Consider the following 16352-nt stretch of genomic DNA (forward strand, 5'->3'; position numbering starts at 1 on the left):
TAGATAGAAGTTAGCTGGTAAATTTGAATTGTGTTTCATTTACATGACATGCAGTTATAAGACCTTATAAGGTTATGATTGTCTCCAGTATCTCATTTAAAGCTCATGTAGATAACATTATTGGAACATTACTCCTTTCATTTCAGAAATATTGCTAAGATCCATTTTTGTTCACTTTATTTCACTTTCTCTCATTTATACAGCTGAGAAATTGAGGGTTAAGAGCCTTGCTCAGTGGCCCCGAAGTGGCAGTTTGGCAGCCCTGGGATTCAAACTCCCGACCACTAGTCCAACACCTTAACCACTAGCTACCACATCCCGTTAATATGGCTTTTGCTTGAATCTCTGTAGTTACGTAGCCTTTAAACCCATCTTTTTGGTTCATTCATTTCAGCTGGATGAGGAACTACACAGAAGAAAATCCTGAATGTTGTCCCTATCTGTAAAATCATAAAATTTCATAATACAAAACAACAATATAAAACCTTTCATGACTGTTTAACTAATATATATATATATATATATATAATGTATTAGGGGTGGCATGGTTCACAAAACCAACATTTCGGTTCGTATCACGGTTTTAGGGTCACGGTTTTCGGTTCTGTACGGTTCTTGTTATTTTTTCTTTTAATCTTCAACACTCCAGAAATTTCCTTCAGCATTTGATATATAGCTTATTAGCTTAAATATCCACAATTTAGGATACAGTATTAACATTTTTGTAATCATGCACTAACTGAATTTGACTTGACTTTAAGCACATTATTGGGACCATCTCTGAATAAAAGCTAGGTGAGATGCTTTTCGTTTATTTGGCCAAAAAACAAAGGAATGTATATTTGTTATCTCTACAGGAACTTGTGCCTTTTTAGCACACAAAGACTGACATTAACTTGCATTTATCAAACTGCCAAACTTCAGTGTAGCTCTTACAAAAAAAACCTCTTACAAGTCTTTTAAACAAGTCAAAATATTTTAAACATAAATATATAATATAATGTAATAACAATATAATGAGGCTATAACAATAGCAAAGGGCATAATCATAAAGTCAAGCATAAGTTTAACATCTTAACACAACTGTCATATTAGAAGTGTTGTCATTAGCATATTGAATGCATTTTGCACAGTGCTTGCACACGGTCGCAGTTCTATCTACTGTTTTATTTCCGTTGTCATCGTAAGTAACATGAAATCCAAAATGTTCCCACACACCAGATTTGAACGACACGGGTGCATCCATGTTCGCACGAAACTGAGCACGGGGCTACATTGCCCATGCGCCGAACCGTGCGACGCGCACACGAACCGAACCGAGACAAGCGAACCGAATGGTTCGGGTGATTTTTCATGTACCGTGCCACCCCTAATATGTATACAGTATACATACATACTGTATATTCTTCATTAGTTAATAGGATAATATAAATAAGTGAAAATATTTATTATTAACAGTTTTTGGTTGTCTTTGCTTATAAAATCTTGTTCCGCTGCTAAAAAAATTTAACAAACAGTTTATAGATGTTATTATAACAGTTAGCTCAAAGAAATCAAACCACACGAGTTGTGAGCAACAAGGGCAATGATATGAAAATAAGACATGGTTTATTTAAACATCTTTCTGCATGCAAACATGAAGTCTTATGAACATCACAGCGACGACACGAGTTCATTTTCTAGGTGTTAATTATTATTATTATTACTATTATTATTACAGAAGGCAAAAGTACATATTAAGAGATATTGTGGAAAATTACACAAAGTACTGCAGTGTGTTGATACTATTTTGCTTCTTGGATCTTTTTGGCACTTTGCTTTTCTTTAGCCTAATGGAAGAGAAAAAACAAACAACAACAAAAGGGTGTAAATGTTCTGCAGGAAGTTAGTCGAATAGATCAGATGACTTGATTTTAGGCTGTATATAAGGACAACATGACTGTAAGGGGAAAAATGTAAGCTAAAATGTCTCTAATGCCCCCTAGCGGCTGACTATTATAAATCCACCCTGCAAGTTGGTAAGATCCCTGCCTTGGGAATGGAACCGGTGCTTCGGCGGTGAAAGATCAGGAGAGTTGACTTGTTAAACCTAAATTGAGTTTATTTCCTAAAGACATCCTAAACGCGTTAAATACCATGATACTGTAGGCTTAACAAATTCATCTCGTTTATCAAGCTGGTCAGATCGTCATCCACTTTCTTCTGGTCCAAAGCAGATAAACTATAAATGCTGTTTTTTCATATAATCCAATTTGTAATAAATGGCGACATTCAGAACACTTAAATTTCAAAAGAAATACCAGTTAACTGGATGATACACTATACAATGAGTCTGGTTCCTCTCAAGGTTTCTTCTTCTTCGATCTAACTGAGTTTTTCCTCACCGTAGTCGCCTTAGTCACTTCAGGCTTGTTCGTTGGGGATAAATACAAACATTTAAATACGAGTCTAATATTAATCTTGAATTTTTATATTACATAAATCTTAGTATAACTTTTTGTATTATGTATCTGTTCTGTAAAGCTGCTTTGAGATGATGTCCATTGTTAAAAGCGCTATACAAAATTTGAATTGATTTGAATACACAATTAAAATCAATTCAAATAAAATGAATTTCAAGAATATGAACATGAGCATTGATCAAGACTAAAGGTACTGTAAGTAAAGAGTACATTTAATCCTTGTTCTATTGCCTGGCTCAGAGTTTTACTTTTGGCAGTGTAACAGTAAAGCCATGATGTAACTGAGTAAAGCCATGATGGAGTGTATATATATATTATATATACACACACACACGCGTGTGTGTGTGTGTGCACCAGATCTTACTCTTTAAGTCTATAACACAAATATACCTAGACCATAAAAAAAAGTTCACCAAATTGAGCTATAAGATCAGAAGAATCTGAAATCTAATTACTCAGATAAGAGCTGATGCCACCTTGAAGCCCCGCCCCCTTCCACCATCGCACGCTTGTTAATTGTGGAGTCGAAGTAACCGATTTAACACAACGGGTTTGCTGACTAGTCCCATGGCACACACCCTGATGGCCTCAACAAGTGTTTAAAAAGACTCTGTGTAACAAAGGAACACCTTGGATATCGAAGGTAATATCAACAGAGACCTGACATTGTGTTGGACTTTATGGGATTAAATAATGGTATTATTTAATGATGGTAGAGAATTAATAATGGTAGAGTCTTGTATGTCTTTCCGATGAGAAAAGTGAGATGACGCGAAGGATTTTTGAGATGAGGGAAAGGTGGCAGGGCTCCTAAGGGTATGAGGTAATACGAAAGACTTTAAGATACAATCACAACCGTCAATTATTCCAGATTTGGACTGGCTCATTTGCTCTTATTTTTAAGAAAAGGGAAAAAAAAGATATATATACATGTTTATTTTATTTTGTGTAGTGATAAATCACGCCAGTGCACGTCTTTTTCAATGGAATCACCCACTCCAAACCCTGCATATTATGATCTGTATACTGTATGAAAGCAAAGTCCGTATTGTACATTATATTTTACTGACAGTTTTCAATCTTACCTTTTCAACCAACGGCATCAGTTGTTGATATTCAGCAAGAGTCTTCAGTAACTCCATGATGAACGGTAGGTAGTTGTGCTTTCTTCTAATGTTTTCAATCTGTAATTAAAAAAAATAAATAAATAAAAAAAAAAAATAAAAAAATAATAATAATAATAATAATTATAATCAGCAAGCAATAATCTGTTAGGCCCAAGCACATTTATCCATATTAGCTTTATCTGTTGAGCAGGTGTTTGAATATGAAGGTTAAGGTGTTGCATTACTGATCGGAAGGTCATGAGTTCAAATCCCAGATCCACCAAGCTGCCACTACTGGGCCCCTGAGCAAGGCCCTTAAACCCCAATTGTTCAGTTGTATAAATTGAAATAAAATGTAAGTCACTCTGGAAAAGGGCGTCTGCTAAATGCCAGGAATGCGAATGTAAGTGTGATTAAATACAAAAAAATCTTCAGCACCAACATGGACCATTCTTGACATTCATTTAATAATTGATATTAAATAAATCTCCCGTTTATTATTATTATTATTTTTTTTAAATAGAGAGAAGTCGAAGGACATCACAAACTTAACCCACTTTCACAGCGAGAATGTTTACCGAGATGGACGGAGACTGAAGTGCAAATCATAAACACGACTGACGAACAAGATGCGAGTGAAAAAAATCGAAACATACTTTATATTTTTTTAATTTCTGGTTCTCCTCCTCGATCAGGAGCTGGTACTTGGCGATCTCTGACTGGATAGAACTCAAAAGGTTTGCACTTTGGTCTGTGTCCATTGGCTCTTCCTGTAATCACAGTGACATTCATATTTGAAGGCAAATTTTATTTAAAGTGTTTTAAAATCCTTTCACAAATCATCCAGCTCCTACCTCTGTTAGGTGAGCCTGGAGCTCTGCGATTTTACGCTCGTAAATCATCTTCCGGTCCGATACGATGGCCATTAAATTGAAACGGATTTCTCCCTCGCTGTATCTGAAAAGTAAAATTACATGCAGGATATAAAGAAAAATTGTAACCACAAAAGACCAGACAAAGACAAAGACATCATAATTCAGTCTGACGCTTACTTTTGTATTCGTTTCTCGATCACTGGCCGAACTGCACTGATCCAGTCTTCTTGGCTGCAAGCGCCTGTATGATAGCAAATGATTGAACACTTAAATTCCTGAACATTCACTGATGTACAAATGGGGAAAAAAAATGTAAAAATTTTTTTAAAAATAAATAAAAATGAGCAACAGCAAAAAAAAAAAAAAAAACACTGGAAAGCAAAGTTGCACCAAAATGTGGAGGTCCGATTGAAGTGAATTAAATGATGCCGAAAGAACACTCGACCGGCACAAGAAGAAAAAAAACATCATCGTTATCAGGAGAACATCTTAACATGCTGTGGTCGTCTGTCGTAGGGGTGTAAGAAAACATCGATACACGCGAGTATCGCAATATTTTGTTTGGCGATATTGTATCAATTCTCAAAAACCAAATATCGATATTTATATATATAAAAAAATAATAATAATAATTATACAGATTCATGGCAGTTTCATTTTGTTCCGTTTATATCCCAACCGCTAGATTGCAGTCTTCTTATCTCTGAACTTAAACAGTGACGGGAAGTAACACATTAATGGAGATTTAGGATAGCTCCTCAAGGTTAGGCCCGCGAAAATAAGGACGAACTCACAAACGTTTCACTCACAACGGTGTATTCCTCCATACACAGGAAAAACCTCCGTAATAACATGTTACTAAAACAAAAATACTCATTAGTATGAGAAAATGAAAATAAAAGAGAATATCGGTTGCAGCATCAGACTTCCACACACACGTGGTGTTATAACTGAAGCGTGCACACTTTTGCGCATGCGCACATCCAACTAGTATAACAGTAATAAAGCAACGGCACATTGCTCTTATAGCACAACTCCACTCGTTACAAAGTACTAGCATAACGGCGTGCTACTTATGTTAACGTTAAAATAGTTCGCTATATATATGAAGATGCGCATAGAAGTGCCTTGACATCTGAGCATATTGACCAGCTTATCTTTCTTCAGAAAAACCTTGACATTAAATAAAAAGACAAATTTAAATACAAATCAAAGAAACCTGTAAAATCCAAGTTTAAAGGTTCTGAGTATGTTCAACATCTGTAAATATTTTATTGTTTATATTTGTTTTGTTTTCTTTAGGAATCCTGCAAGCACTTTGATCAAAATGTTATATTTTGTTTACCTAAATAATCCTGCAAGCACTTTATTTTTCATTGATATTAAGCAGATATAATTCTTTTGTTCAGATCAAAATGTTAGGACACTGTATGCTACAACTGTAAACTGAAACTGTGAAGCTTTAAAGGCAGGGTCTAAAAATATATATGTCCTGTTTATAACAGCTAACATTTAATACATTTAAGAAATCCTGCAAGCACTTTATTTTTCCCCCTTTATTCATACTGCACATAAAGTGGTTCAATCATATTGAATGCTACAGGGGCTAATTAATGCAAATGCAGTTCCCAATGCTTTCTGTTTAAATAAGAATTTCATTTTTGCTAAGGTTTGCATATGGTGGTGTTCTTGACAGCTTCCCTAAAACTTTATCGTATAATTAAAATAAGAAATATCCCAATATATCGCCTTGCTTACAATATCGCAATGTATTGCAACATACCGTATCGCAACCCCGTATCGTGATACGTATCGTATCGCCAGATTCTTGCCAATACACAGCCCTAGTCTGTGGCTGGTGAGGTGATGGTAGCTAATCGTAGTTATCTGTGAGCCGGTATATGAGGAAGAGTGAAGTGAAGTGACATACGGCTAAGTACAGTGACCCATACTCAGAATTCGTTCTCTGCATTTAACCCATCCAAAGTGCACACACACAGCAGTGAACACACACATGCCATGAACACACACCCGGAGCAGTGGGCAGCCATTTTTTTATGCTGCGGCGCCCGGGGAGCAGTTGGGGGGTTCGATGCCTTGCTCAAGGGCACCTCAGTCGTGGCCGGCCCGAGACTTGAACCCACAACCTTAGGATTACGAGTTAGACACTCCTACCATTAGGCCACGACTTGCCCCCAAGAGGGCAAGATAGCGGTTTTGTCCTTTGTGAGAAAGGCTGGGTGATGCAGCACAGACAGCTGTCGGGGTATCTCGAAGAAAAAATACGTGTTAGCATTCACCTCATTGGAGCTGTGATGTAATAGGGAGAGCTGGCAAGTAATAGGGAGAGCTGGCTAGAATTACCTGAGCATGTGATTGGGGTAAAGTTTGTATTTTTTTTGGTTGTTGTAGAAATATTGTGTTTCAAAAATCTAAACATTATATACATACTTATATACATACATACACACGGCTAGTGGTTAAGGCGTTGGAGTACTGATTGGAAGGTCATGATCCACCAAGCTGCCACTTCTGGGCCCCTGAGCAAGGCCCTTAACCCTCAATTGCTCAGTTGTATAAGTTGAAATTAAATGTAAGTCACTCTGGATAAAGACGTCTGCTAAATGCCAGGAATGTGAATGTAAAACCAATTGAGTTAAACCACTGGGATATGAATCTGCCCAGTTTGGAGGCTTAAGGTGGCCAACACACAACCTTTCTGACTGATTTGTCTCTAGTTTGTCTTTGTTAGGGTCCTTGCACAGGAAGTCCAGCACCTCTAAGATGGAGGAGGTTTGGGTCTCTAAGCACATTTGTATAACAGAGGTAAGGGACCGTTGCACAAGGAGAGCAACAAGCAACTACTACTTTGTGTTGTGAGAAACAGGAAGATCACGGGGAGGAATATTCTTTTGAAGGGTCAAACAGACCTCCATGTCCAACAGCTACCCTTACTGCTGTTAGGTACCGGGATGTACATGTCAGAGCCAACGTCAGACCTCGCGCTGATGCAGTGGGTTCCTCCAGGTTCCCACATGACAATGGCTAGCCTCACATGGCCAGAGTGTGTAGGCAGTTTCCAGATGACTAAGGCATCGATGCCAATGACTGGCCTTTACATTCCCAGACCTTACTCCAACTGTGAACCTCTGTGGCGTTAGGTATCGGAGCAGCCAGGAGTATCACCACAGACTATTCAGGAGCTCACTGATGACCTGATGCAGGTCTGATAGGAGATCCTCAGAACACCATATACCATCTCATCAGGAATATCCCCACCCCAAATGATGCCCACAATTAGACATTAGCATTTTCAAATTTTGCCTCTGAAACTGTTAACTTCCACTTGTATAACAGAGTATGGAGATCTTGCAAAAAACAAACAAACAAACAAACAAACAGTAATTCACTAAATTATTGAACATACAATTACTGAGTACATCTAAAATCCGGTTACCTCGGTCAGGAGGTTCATACTTAGCCGTTGGGCTTTCGATAAGATAACGAGCCTAACATGCTTAACAGAAACTATAGTTCAGTAGAATTCCGCACAAACCAAGAACAAAATTAAACTGTCTGAAAAACAGCACTTATCGCTATTGCTAGTGTTATTTTTATATCTTCATTTTATGTTTTTTTTTTTTTTTTTTTGCTCAGAGTCAAGTATAATACTTTATTTAAAAATCATCAAGAACATCATTAATTTAACACGTGTACATTACATACAAACTTATAAACAGACGCACACTCGACTATGTAAGTAATATAAGGTGGAAAAGGGGAGGAAAAAAAAAGTTACAGTTCTGGATTTTTACCGAGGTCGATAGGTCCTTCGCGAAGTCCGTCTAATTCGTAGAGTCTACCGTTTACAGGAACATAGCTCACGAAATGGAAAGCGTCTTCGTCTTTTGCCGACGACTTGGTATCAAACTCAAACATCTGCTGCCTGCGAAGGAGAAATTGAGAAAGGACGGGAAAAAAAAAAAAAAGAAATCTTTCTATAATAAAACTTGTTGGGTTCACAAATGAATCTAAGGGAAAATAATAACGGTATTCTTTAAATATTCCTACACCAAAACACCGTAACAAAGCCATTTATTAATTAATTTATTAATTATTTGGTGTAAATATTATATTAATAATTATATTAACCTTGTTCGTCAGAGTGTGAGCCCTCTTTTCCTTTTTTTAAGTTATTGTCACTTTACAGTAAATTACTGTGAACCGTCTTTAATGATTAACAAACGAGATGTGTGTCATGTGAAGCATGTACATTTTTATTTTGTGCAATAGATTAACTACAATAATAAATAATCAAAAGGTCCGGTATTTACTCGGCTTGTTCCGGTGCAGTCGATTTATTTTATCTTTTTTTACTGCACATTATCAAAGTTTGGCTGTAGCTCGGCTGCGTTAACTCATGATTAGCTTGAATCTCGACAAGTTAGGACTGAAGTAAAAAAAATCAATCAAAAAGCTAAATAAATAAAAAAATAAAATAAAATAAATCGCTATCTTTACTCTGATTGGTCAGAAAAATTTAACAGTGGTTCTAGCTGTAAGATGAACGAAACGATTAAATTGATGGACATATAGAATACCATCCTAATAGGTTATTGTTTTTATAGCAACAGCTCACACACAGAAAACTGCATGGTAGACGATCCACAATAATCGAAATCTAATAATAAATTGTGTTAAAAAATGTAAATGTATAATCATTACCGTGGTACTTTTTTTTGTTATGTGCCATTTACATAATATTTATGGAAGAAAACTGAGAGAATGAGCTGATTAAAATACGAAGGACTTTAATAGTACAGTATTATGGCGGGTTATGGAGTCAAGTTGAGATGCTTACCTGGCAAAGCCGTTGTGAACTTGTCGAATTACTTCAGAGTTACTGAGTGCGAGACCTTTCATCTTGAGAGGAAATGACAAAACCAAAAAAAAAGACAAAAGAAAAATATATTCAGATAAAAAAAAATTTCCAAGATAAAAGAGATAAAGATAAAAAAATTATAAAGATAAATATTATATATATATATATATATATATATTATAAAATAATCAAATATAACATTTTATTTATTTTATAAATACATAAATAAATACAATATTTTATAAAATATTTTATTTATTTTATAAAAGAATAAATAAATTAATTAATTAATTAATACAATATTTATAATATAAATATATAAATTTATAATAGAAATAAAATAAAAATGTCAAACTTCAAGTTTAATTCATTGAGTTTGCATTGGCTGAAATTGATTAAACTTTAGATAAAAAAAATAAGGAATAAATAGTGAATAATAGATCAGAAAACACCCGAAACCAGACCTCCAGAAATTTAATAAATAAATAAATAAATAAATTCTCTCAATGATTTTGGTTCCAAAACAAACCAAATACAGGGCAGAATATAAACTGCTACAACGTGTATAAGCAGAAGATAGGACAGCGAGATTTTGATGAAAGTCCTAAGATCATGTGAGACTTTGAGGCAGACTATAATATATCATTACGCAATAATGCTACTGTTTTTAGATTTTATATTATTTATAACACGACATTCTACAGCCCTAAAATAAAGCCGACAGCTCAGAATATTCTAGACACTAGAAGGACATACTGGTGGCTTCCAGGCCATCAGTGAACCTTCTACTATTGTTCTCATGTCAACCGTATAAGAAAGTAAAAGCTGAAACTTACTGCAGCATCGAAGCTTTGTGAGAACTCTCTGAACTCTGTCAGCGTTTCGCCAAGTTCCATGTCAGGATGAGAGCAGTTCAGCAGCACGCTGACGATAGCTTGGGTCGCACACGCGTTGTTGATCACCTAAAACCTCAAGAAAACCAAGCTGGATCATTTCACAGAACAGAACAGAACAGTGTGATGGTATAGTTAGTACACCAAAATATACCTGCTTTGCAAAAAAGATCTGGTCGAGCCTCGAATCCTGTACGATAGATCCGGCTGGTTCCTCACCAGGTTGCCATTTGAAGAGAAATATTAAACCATGAACTGGTCTGGAATACAAAAATCATACAAAACCACAAATAACGTGTGTGTTATATTTTTTACCCGTTACCTTGCGATTAGTGTTTGTACATGTAAACATGTCACTCTGCTATAATACTCTTAAATATCTTCCCTATGCTTTATTATCCCTTCAGTAAACACGCATAGATTTGATTTCTTATTAAATGATATCCATAGGGGGATTCTGTGAAACAGAAAAAGGAATCAAAATACTTGATTCCCACATGAAGGCTAAAAGAAAAAAATTAAAAAAAAGAAGAAAAAGAAGAAAATCCCCCACATGGGCTTGTTTCTGGGCTTCTGTGTGCATTATTTGTGTGATGTAGTTTTGTTAAATCTGGCCACCCTGATAAACAATTACAGTGAACACATTTACAGTACATATTTCAGTAGGTCAGTCAAAGGTGGGGTCTCCGTTGTTTAAGAAATGCTTCAGAAAACTGCGGTTGGCCGCCGAGCAAAACAAAAACAAAACAAACGTCTAGCCAATGAGCAGAAAGGGGTGTGTCTTGTTAATATGGGCGGAGATAGTATTCAATGCGCATGTGAAAGTGGTTTAAACAATGACATGGAGGATAAAAACAAAGAAAGAAAGTGAAGAAAGACTTACGATAAGGCAAGAAGTAGGACGTGTTAATATAGGATCAGCTTTCCAGCGCTGGAGAGAACTGAAGGAGCAGGAAGATGGCCACATATTCACAGCTTGGAGTTTCCCGAGTCAATAACTCCTGAGCTAAACCCTGTTACTACACAAATAACACCTCTTTTCTATCGTAGTAATGTAGAGAGGCAGCTACATCCGCATTTTGTGCAGTAACAGCGTTTAGCTCAGGAGGTATTGACTCGGGAAACTCCAATCTGTGAATATGTGGCCGACTTTACTTAAGACGCCGAGGCGATTTTTCCTTCTCGATAGGTGAGTAACGTTGGTTTTGCTTTGTTACACAGAACTAATATATGCCTTTGTCCTTTACATGATTATGCTTGTGTGTCATTTTTGCTTGTTTGGCTTTCAAACAACGGAGAACCTACCTTTAATGTGAGAGCTTAAAATAACATAAAACTGTCAATTAGACCAGATTTTAATAAAAAAAAACTGCCTTTTTGGCCATTGTTGAGTGACGCCTTGTAGTGCAGTATTGTGATGTTCTAACTAAGCTCTTAAATAAGCTCTCTATTATTCATTATACATTACTTGAGATTTTGAAAGTTCTCAGGTTCCATGCTCCAGATCTCTTCAACTTGTGCTCCTTTGCATCCTGGTATTATAAAAAAACAGAAAACACGAAGCTTTAAACAATCATGCTTTACTTTAATTACTTTAAATTTGAATTTAACTTATTTTTTATTTTAGGACTGATCTAAGCCTAAACATTTTCGATCGTAATTCGATATTAACAAATTGACTTCATCGAATCAGCAAAACTTTATTAAAGCACTCTAATGTATCACAACATAAAACACACAATAAATGTGCACATATGCACAATGTGTACATAATAGGAGAATTAAATGGAGAGTCTTTATTAGATTAGACTGCCTGTAAATTAGACTGTTCCCCCTTTTTTCTCTATTCTCTAACTGTAATGTTAACATCGCCCGTTACTCCTGAGGTACCGGTGATCCTGGCGCTTTCTTCTCTCCACGCCTGCCTGATCCAGCTCACAGCCTTACATCTACCTGGAGCTAAAGACCACCATGAGATTACTGTGGATGCTGCCATACAGACACCATAGATGAGCAGATGTGCTGTGGATGTTTCTCGTTACAGTCGATGGCTAATAACTGCAACACAAGTTTCAGTTACTGAACAGTTGAGAACAACAGATGTTGGAAATCTCACATGACTCTGATGCTCATACACATGTAACATAGCTTGATTGTACAGTTACAGAAGAGACGTTATTCACAGTCACACTACTCGGTGTCTCCCAGGTGAAGATGGACTCAAACGTTCTTACACACGTTTTGAGGTTTTCTTTCTTTCTCTATCTGGTGGTGGAGGCACCAAAGGACTGACTGGGATTTCTTGTTTGTCTAAATCAACCTGGCGTCCATTTTTCCAACTGTTCATCAGAGACTAAAACATGCTGTCTAACCCAAAAATGACCCAGCTGTAACCCTGTGCAGTAGTTTCTCTGAACAGAACAACACAAACCAGCAAATCCAGAGGTTGTTTCATGGTCAAATGGTGTGACAACAGGAACAGTACCATTTTGCCATGTTCCTGCTCCCTTCATTTGGAACATCTGACTATTATGCGCCACCATTTTATCTGCCACATGAGATTGCATCATTTCCCCTGCTATTTACATCCCTCCTGAAGCAGACCTATGCACCCCGACATGTAGTAAGTAACATTACGAATTGTTTTTTTATATAAATATCCATCCTCTCCTCCATTCCTAACACTATCAACACTAAGCCCCAACAGGTCTACTGAAGATGCCATGTGTCATTACCTTTATACAGAGATGGGGGACTCGACTTGACTCGAGTCAGACAAGTCGCAAATTTGAGACTTGCTTGACAAATATTAAAAAAAGACTCTACTTGACTTTGACTTGACATTCATGACTTGAGACTTATTTGAGAGACTTACTCCCACTTCTGCCTTTATACCACCACCACCCACAGTGACAGCAACAATGGGAACTATATTAGGCTTCAATACCACACAGGTTGGCCTCCAAGCTCAAGGTCCTCAGAGTTAAAGCCCCACTCTGCAGCTGGGTCTTGGGCTTTCACACAGGCAGACCCCAGATAGTGACCCAGCTTACCACCAGCACCACAAGGTTGTGTCCTTCTGCCCTTCTTCACATGTGTCATCTCACAGCTAAATGTCTATCAAGTTTGCCAACAACAGAGTGGTTATGGGCCTCAACTCCATCATCAATGAGGTGGAGAAACTCGTGCCATTAACTGTCTCTTAACTGCCCCAAGGAACTGACTGTGGACTTCAGGAAGAGGCAGCAGTGTCAATACACCCCACTCGAGACCCCTGTGGATAAAGTGAGCAGCTTTAGGTAGCTTGGAGTACACATCTCTGTAGACCTGCTCATATCCAATCCCAGGTGAACAACAGTTCTACCAGCTGCTGAGGAAATTCAGGGTCTCCCCAGTAATCCTGAAAACGTTCCATACTTGGGCTATAGAAAGTTTACCAATCTTAGAGTGGCCCAGAATCTGCTCAACCCAGGACCACAAAGCCCTGCAGAGAGTGGATTGGCTAGCGGAGCTCATCTCCAGCTCTAACCTTTCGACATGGCATCTATGCCAGGAGACAGGATACCAGAGCTGCTAAAATCATCTATGAAACACTGTTCAGCCCGGTGCCATCAAACAAGCACATCTGTAGTCTGATGACTAAAACCAAGAGGCTCAGGAGACCAGGCCTTCACACTCCTCAACACAAACATGTCCGTAACACGGCTCCAAAAAGACACGCTGTCACTCTGCACTTTGTACTGCTACTATTATTACATGTAATACAAGTGCACATTGCGTACATCACTACATTTGCACATTCTTACAAGATTCGATTACTTAAGGAGGAGTAGAACAGGTTTATACCATATAACCCATATAAGCATATGCGTGTCAAATAAAACCTCAACTCCAAAAGTGCGCACACGTCCGGATTCGTGGAAAACATACTACAATAGAAACTCGCTCCTCTTGTGGTGATTTTTTGCTGTCTGGATGTGAGACATACATCACAGGAGGTATATTATGTCAAGTTAAGTCAAGAATCTTTTATTGATATTTCAACCATAGAGTATACATAGCTGTTGCAGTACACAGTGAAATGAGACAACGTTTCTCCAGGACCAGGGTGCTACACAGAACAAAGACAGAGCAGAGTAGTCCTAGAGACAAAGTGTATCTGTGCAACTTGGTGCAAACAGTGCAGGACAAGACAGACAAGACAGGGAAGGACAAAAAAAAGACAAGACAGAGCAGGACAAGACAGTGCAGCACAAGACAGTGCAGCACAAGACAGTGCAGCACAAGACAGTGCAGGACAAAAGGCAGCACAAGACAGTGCAGCACAAAAGGCAGCACAAGACAGTGCAGCACAAGACAGTGCAGCACAAGACAGTGCAGCACAAGACAGTGCAGCACAAGACAGTGCAGCACAAGACAGTGCAGCACAAGACAGTGCAGCACAAGACAGTGCAGCACAAGACAGTGCAGCACAAGACAGTGCAGCACAAGACAGTGCAGCACAAGACAGTGCAGCACAAGACAGTGCAGCACAAGACAGTGCAGCACAAGACAGTGCAGCACAAGACAGTGCAGCACAAGACAGTGCAGCACAAGACAGTGCAGCACAAGACAGTGCAGCACAAGACAGTGCAGCACAAGACAGTGCAGCACAAAATACAGGACAATACACAAAAGACAATAAACAGAAACAGCACAGTGTAAATACTGTATGTTCAACAATATTGCGTGTGCAGAAATACTGAAATGAACACATTAGTATTATAGCAGCAGTTACATGAGACATTGTAAAGTATTGTGCAAAACAGCAATCGACTGAAATGTGAGATTGCTGTTTTGCACAATCCTGTACAATATCTCATGTAACTGCTGCTATAATACTGTGTTTATTCTAGTATTTCTGCACATGCAATATTGTTGAACATACAGTATTTACACTGGTCGGTCCTGCACTGTCTTGTCCGTCTTTTGTCCTGCACTGTCTTGTCCGTCTTTTGTCCTGCACTGTCTTGTCCTGCACTGTCTTGTCCTGCACTGTCTTGTCCTGCACTGTCTTGTCCTGCACTGTCTTGTCCTGCACTGTCTTGTCCTGCACTGTCTTGTCCTGCACTGTCTTGTCCTGCACTGTCTTGTTTGTCTTTTGTCCTGCAAACCGTGATCCTGGAGAAATGTTGTCTCATTTCACTCTGTACTGCAGCAGATATCTATGGATGAAATGACAATAAAATCTTCTTGACTTGACTTTGTTAGGAAAACCATAGTCATTAATGAAATTAACATTTAGAAATTTTATTTAAAAAGTATTTTTCAAATCAAATTTGTAAATTGGTAGGTTTTTATCTATTGCAGTATAAAACGTGAGTAGATTAGTAGTTAAGGTGTCTATAGTCTGTAGTTAAGTAGTTAACCTTCTGTTCTACCGATCAGAAGGTTGTTAGCTCGAATCCCAGGCCCACTAAGCGGCCACAGTTGGGCCCCTGAGTGAGGCCCTTAACCCTCAGTTGTATAAAAATGAGAATGTAAGTCACTCTGGATATAAAGGTGTCTGCTAAATGCTGTAAAGGACTAAAAAGGCATTTTTTTGTACATTTCCACTTCAGGCTCTTTGCGCATGCGTGGTACAGATCAGCGCGCATCCTCGCCAAACTAGCGAGTAAAATCAGACCAGAAGACCGAAATAAAACGCATTAAAAACCTGAAAGTCTCAACCGAAAACATCTGACGCGAAACCAATTCTAAAACTGACTTCAAACTTAAAAAACAATCGCAAACTCAAGGCCACAAACTAAGCAGCAGCTTGATTTCGAGCTGCATCCCAAACCCGAGCGGCTAGTTTTGTGATGCTAATCCTCATGTAAACAGTATAACAGATAGTTCTCTCGTCCTGCGTTAATACTGTGTGTGATTAATAAACAGAGTGTATGTGTGCGTGGTCCTGGGGCTATCCATAAGCGTGCTAAACTAGCTCAGGAAACACAATATTTACTCACCAAAGCCTTTTATCAGTTCTGTGAAAACTCCAGGGTCACTTTCCATAAGACACCACTCTCCAGCACTTCCTGCCATTTTTTATATCTTACTTAATTAAAGCACACTAACTATACCATGTAATAAATAACAGTGCTACTAGTCAG

General features: G+C 38.0%; 1 protein-coding gene across 2 annotated transcripts; it reads right to left on the bottom strand.

Moving 5' to 3' along the window:
* Positions 1-1591: 1591 nt before the first annotated feature.
* uchl5 (ubiquitin carboxyl-terminal hydrolase L5) lies at positions 1592-16349 on the bottom strand. 2 transcript variants are annotated; one of them, XM_027152204.2, is made up of 11 exons: positions 16209-16349; positions 11687-11750; positions 10373-10478; positions 10162-10287; positions 9305-9366; positions 8259-8389; positions 4621-4684; positions 4423-4525; positions 4225-4338; positions 3548-3646; positions 1592-1829 (listed from the first exon to the last, which is right to left on the bottom strand). In XM_027152204.2, the coding sequence occupies exons 1-11, from the start codon at positions 16282-16284 to the stop codon at positions 1785-1787; spliced, it is 990 nt and encodes a 329-aa protein (XP_027008005.1). In that variant the 5' UTR covers positions 16285-16349; the 3' UTR covers positions 1592-1784. The 2 variants fall into 2 exon arrangements, with proteins under 2 accessions (XP_027008005.1, XP_047664057.1); XM_047808101.1 differs by lacking the exon at positions 16209-16349 and adding an exon at positions 12109-14210.
* Between the last annotated feature and the right edge of the window lie 3 nt (positions 16350-16352).

This window comes from Tachysurus fulvidraco, chromosome 2 (assembly GCF_022655615.1).
Source record: "Tachysurus fulvidraco isolate hzauxx_2018 chromosome 2, HZAU_PFXX_2.0, whole genome shotgun sequence".
Taxonomy (NCBI): Eukaryota; Metazoa; Chordata; class Actinopteri; order Siluriformes; family Bagridae; genus Tachysurus; species Tachysurus fulvidraco.